This window comes from Nothoprocta perdicaria, unplaced genomic scaffold (assembly GCF_003342845.1).
Source record: "Nothoprocta perdicaria isolate Ctin4 unplaced genomic scaffold, notPer1 scaffold_623, whole genome shotgun sequence".
In the NCBI taxonomy this organism is placed as follows: domain Eukaryota; kingdom Metazoa; phylum Chordata; class Aves; order Tinamiformes; family Tinamidae; genus Nothoprocta; species Nothoprocta perdicaria.
Window position 1 is genome coordinate 12638 of NW_020455892.1, and position 3792 is coordinate 16429.

The 3792-nt window shown below is 69.4% G+C and overlaps 1 protein-coding gene across 1 annotated transcript in view; it reads left to right on the plus strand.

Moving 5' to 3' along the window:
- The window catches only part of LOC112956373 (acid-sensing ion channel 1C-like), a gene marked incomplete at its 3' end in the record, with an annotated part of 12273 nt that extends 8493 nt beyond the window's left edge, over window positions 1-3780 (plus strand). The window contains exons 2-9 of the mRNA XM_026049873.1: window positions 15-165; window positions 230-357; window positions 2398-2548; window positions 2613-2669; window positions 2749-2902; window positions 3386-3477; window positions 3560-3639; window positions 3709-3780. Of these exons, the coding sequence (XP_025905658.1) occupies window positions 15-165; window positions 230-357; window positions 2398-2548; window positions 2613-2669; window positions 2749-2902; window positions 3386-3477; window positions 3560-3639; window positions 3709-3780 (885 nt within the window). The remainder of the gene's footprint in view (window positions 1-14; window positions 166-229; window positions 358-2397; window positions 2549-2612; window positions 2670-2748; window positions 2903-3385; window positions 3478-3559; window positions 3640-3708) is intronic.
- Window positions 3781-3792: the final 12 nt, after the last annotated feature.

Sequence of the window (3792 nt, forward strand, 5' to 3'; positions counted from 1 at the left end):
GGTGCCGCCCGCAGATCTTCACGCGCCTGGGCAAGTGCTACACGTTCAACTCGGGGGAGCCGGGCACGGAGCTGCTGACCACGCTGCAGGGCGGCGCGGGGAACGGCCTGGAGCTCATGCTCAACATCCAGCAGGAGGAATACCTGCCCGTGTGGGGCGACACGGGTGAGCGGCGCGCCGCCAGCGCCGGCCCCGCGCCCCGCGCCSCGCTCAYGCCGCTGCCTTGCAGACGAGACGTCCTACGAGGCCGGCGTGAAGGTGCAGATCCACAGCCAGGAGGAGCCGCCCTTCATCGACCAGCTGGGCTTCGGCGTGGCGCCCGGCTTCCAGACCTTCGTGTCCTGCCAGCAGCAGCGGGTATCCGGCACCCGCAGCCGCGGGGCCGCCTGGCACCGGGCAGACGGGCCCTGCTGCAGCCCGGGGCTGCCCCCATGCCGCCCCGTGCATCGCACCCTGCGTCCAGACCCTGCATCCCACCCTGCATCCACTTCATGCATTGCACACTGCATCCCACCCTGCATTCACTCCATGCATCCACCCTGCACCCACCCCATGCATCTCATCCTGCATCCTGACCTCTGCACCGCATCCTGCATCCTGCATCCCACCCTGCATCCATTCCATGAGTCCCACCCTGCATCCTGCCCTCTGCACTGCATCCTGCATCCCATCCTGCATTCACTCCATGCACCCATCCTGCATCCCACCCTGCACCCACCCCATGCATCTCACCCTGTATCCTGCCCTCTGCACCACATCCTGCGTCCCACCCCACACCCGCTCCATGCACCACATCCCGCACCGCACCCCGTCTCCCCCATGGCACCGGGGCTCCTTCCGGCTGCCGCCCCCTCCTGCAGCCGCCCTCGGCGCAGCCGGAGCGGCTCCCGCCGAGCAGCCGGACGCTAAATTTAGGGGCCTGCAGTGGGAATCCCACGTGTGCCGGTGTGCGGCACGGCCGGGGCGGCGGGAGCGGAGCCTGCACGTGGGTGCAGGGACCCGCTGTGGTGCACAGGGACCCACCAAGGTGTGCAGGGACCTGCTGTGGTGCGTGGGGACCCGCCGTGGTGCACAGGGACAAACGTGGTGCGTGGGGACCTGCAGACACACAGGGGACACTGGTGCCCATGTTTGCACTGCCATGCCTGTGCCCCGTGTTCCTCTGCTGCACCCATGCGGTGCTGCTGCCGTGCAGTGTCCCGTGTCCCCATGCCAGGCAGTGCCCGCTGTCCCCATTCTGCCCGGTGTCCAGTGCCCTGTGTCATGTAGTGCCCGGTGTCCCCATGCTGCCCAGTGCCCAGTGGCCTGTGTCATGCAGTGCCCGGTGTCCCCATGCCAGGCAGTGCCCGGTGTCCCCAGGCTGCCCGGTGCCCAGTGCCCTGTGTCATGTAGTGCCCGCTGTCCCCATGCTGCCCAGTGCCCAGTGGCCTGTGTCATGCAGTGCCCGGTGTCCCCATGCTGCCCGGTGTCCAGTGCCCTGTGTCATGCAGTGCCCGGTGTCCCCATGCCAGGCACTGCCCAGTGTCCCCATGCTGCCCGGTGTCCAGTGCCCTGTGTCATGCAGTGCCCGCTGTCCCCATACCAGGCAGTGCCCGGTGTCCCCATTCTGCCCGGTGCCCAGTGCCCTGTGTCATGCAGTGCCCGCTGTCCCCATACCAGGCAGTGCCCGGTGTCCCCATTCTGGCCGGTGTCCAGTGCCCATGGTGCCGGGTGCCTCCACACTGCCTGGTGCCCAATGCCCTGTGCTGCGCGGTGACCAGTGTCCCCGTACCACATGGTACCCAGTGTCCCTGTGTCACACAGTGCCTGGTGCCCCATGCTGCACAGTGCCCCGGTGTTGCACGGTGCCCAGTGCCCCCATGCAGTGTGGTGCCCAGTCCCCTGTACCACCTGGTGCCCCCATACTGTCTGGTGCCCCAATACTGTCTGGTGCCCAGTGTCCTGTGCCATGCAGTACTCGCTGTCCCTGTGCTGCCCTGTGTCCCCATACTGCCCAGTGCCCCATGCCGCCCGGTGCGCCCATTCTGCCCGGTGTCCTGTGTTGCCCTGGTACCATGTGGCGTTCCCATACTGCCCAGTGTCCCTGTGCCATCCGGTGTCCCAGTGCTGCCCAGTGTCCCTATGCTGCCTCGTGCCCCCATACCACGTGATGCCCCCATACTGCCCAGTGCCCCCATACTGCCCAGTGTCCCCGTGCTGCCTGGTGCCCCAGTACCGCGTGGTGCCTCCATACTGCCCAGTGTCCCCATACTGCCCAGTGTCCCCGTGCTGCCTGGTGCCCCTGTACCGCGTGGTGCCCCTGTACCGCGTGGTGCCCCCGTGCCGCCGGTGCCCCGTGCCGCGCGGAGCCGCGCGCAGCGCCGCGCTGCGAGTTTTCCTTAGCCCGCGGGGCGGAAGCTGGTGTACCTCCCGCCGCCCTGGGGGGACTGCAAGGCCACCCCCATCGAGTCCGACTTCTTCACCAACTACAGCATCACCGCCTGCCGCCTCGACTGCGAGACCCGCTACCTGGCCGAGAACTGCAACTGCCGCATGGTGCACATGCCCGGTGAGGCGGGGGGCACCGGCGGGCCGCGGCGCCCCGCGCCCGCCTGACCGCCCCCCTCCCGCAGGCAACGCCAACGTCTGCACCCCGGAGCAGTACAAGGAGTGCGCGGACCCCGCGCTGGGTACGCGGCGGGGCGCGCGGGGACCCCCGGGCGGGGGGCCGGGCTGCCCCCCGTGCCAGCGCGGTGCCCCCCGCCGCAGACTTCCTGGTGAAGAAGGACAGCGAGTACTGCGCGTGCCGCACGCCCTGCGACATGGTGCGCTACGGCAAGGAGCTCTCCATGGTGAAGATCCCCAGCAAGGCGTCCGCCAAGTACCTGGCCAAGAAGTTCAACAAGACCGAGCAGTACATTGCGTGAGTGCGGCGCCGGCTGCATGGCCTGGCACTGCGGGCACCGCTGGCACCGCTGGTACCACCTGGTACCACCCGGCACCGCCTGGCACCGCTGGGAGCAGCTTGGTGCACCCTGGCACCGTCTGGCATGGTCTGGCACAGCTTGGTGTGGCCTGGCACCTCTTGGCATGCCCTTGGACCATCTGGCACCATCTGGCATGGTCTGGCACCCCCCGGTACCTCCTGGCATAGCCTGGAACAACTTGGCATGGTCTGGCACGGCTTGGCATGGTCTGGCACGGCTTGGTGTGCCCTGGCGCAGCCTGGCACGGCCCGGCACAGCACGGCATTGTGCAGCAGAGCTCCAAGTGCTCGTCCTGTGACCCCCTCAGCGTCCCCATCCCCAGGGTGCAGGTGGCCACAAGCTGCCCTGTCCCCCCCTGCCACGGGGGTGGCACCCGCGCCCCCACGGGCAGCCTGTCCCGTGTCCCCCTGCGCCCCCAGGGAGAACGTGCTGGTCCTGGACATCTTCTTCGAAGCCCTCAACTACGAGACCATCGAGCAGAAGAAGGCGTACGAGGTGGCCGGGCTGCTGGGTGAGCGTGGCGGGGCCGGGGGCAGCACCGGGGACAGGGCCGGGGCCGGGGGAACGGCGCCGTGACGGTGCCGCGGGCGCAGGCGACATCGGCGGCCAGATGGGGCTCTTCATCGGCGCCAGCCTGCTCACCATCCTGGAGATCTTCGACTACCTGTACGAGGTGAGGGGCGCGCGGGCCGGGGCGCGCGGCGGGCGGTGCCGCGCGCTCAGCCGCTCGCCCCGCGCCCAGGTGTTCCGGGACAAGCTGCTCGGCCTCTACCAGGAGCGGCGGCGGCGCCGGGACGGCCGCGGCGGCGCCCTGGTAAGCGCGCGC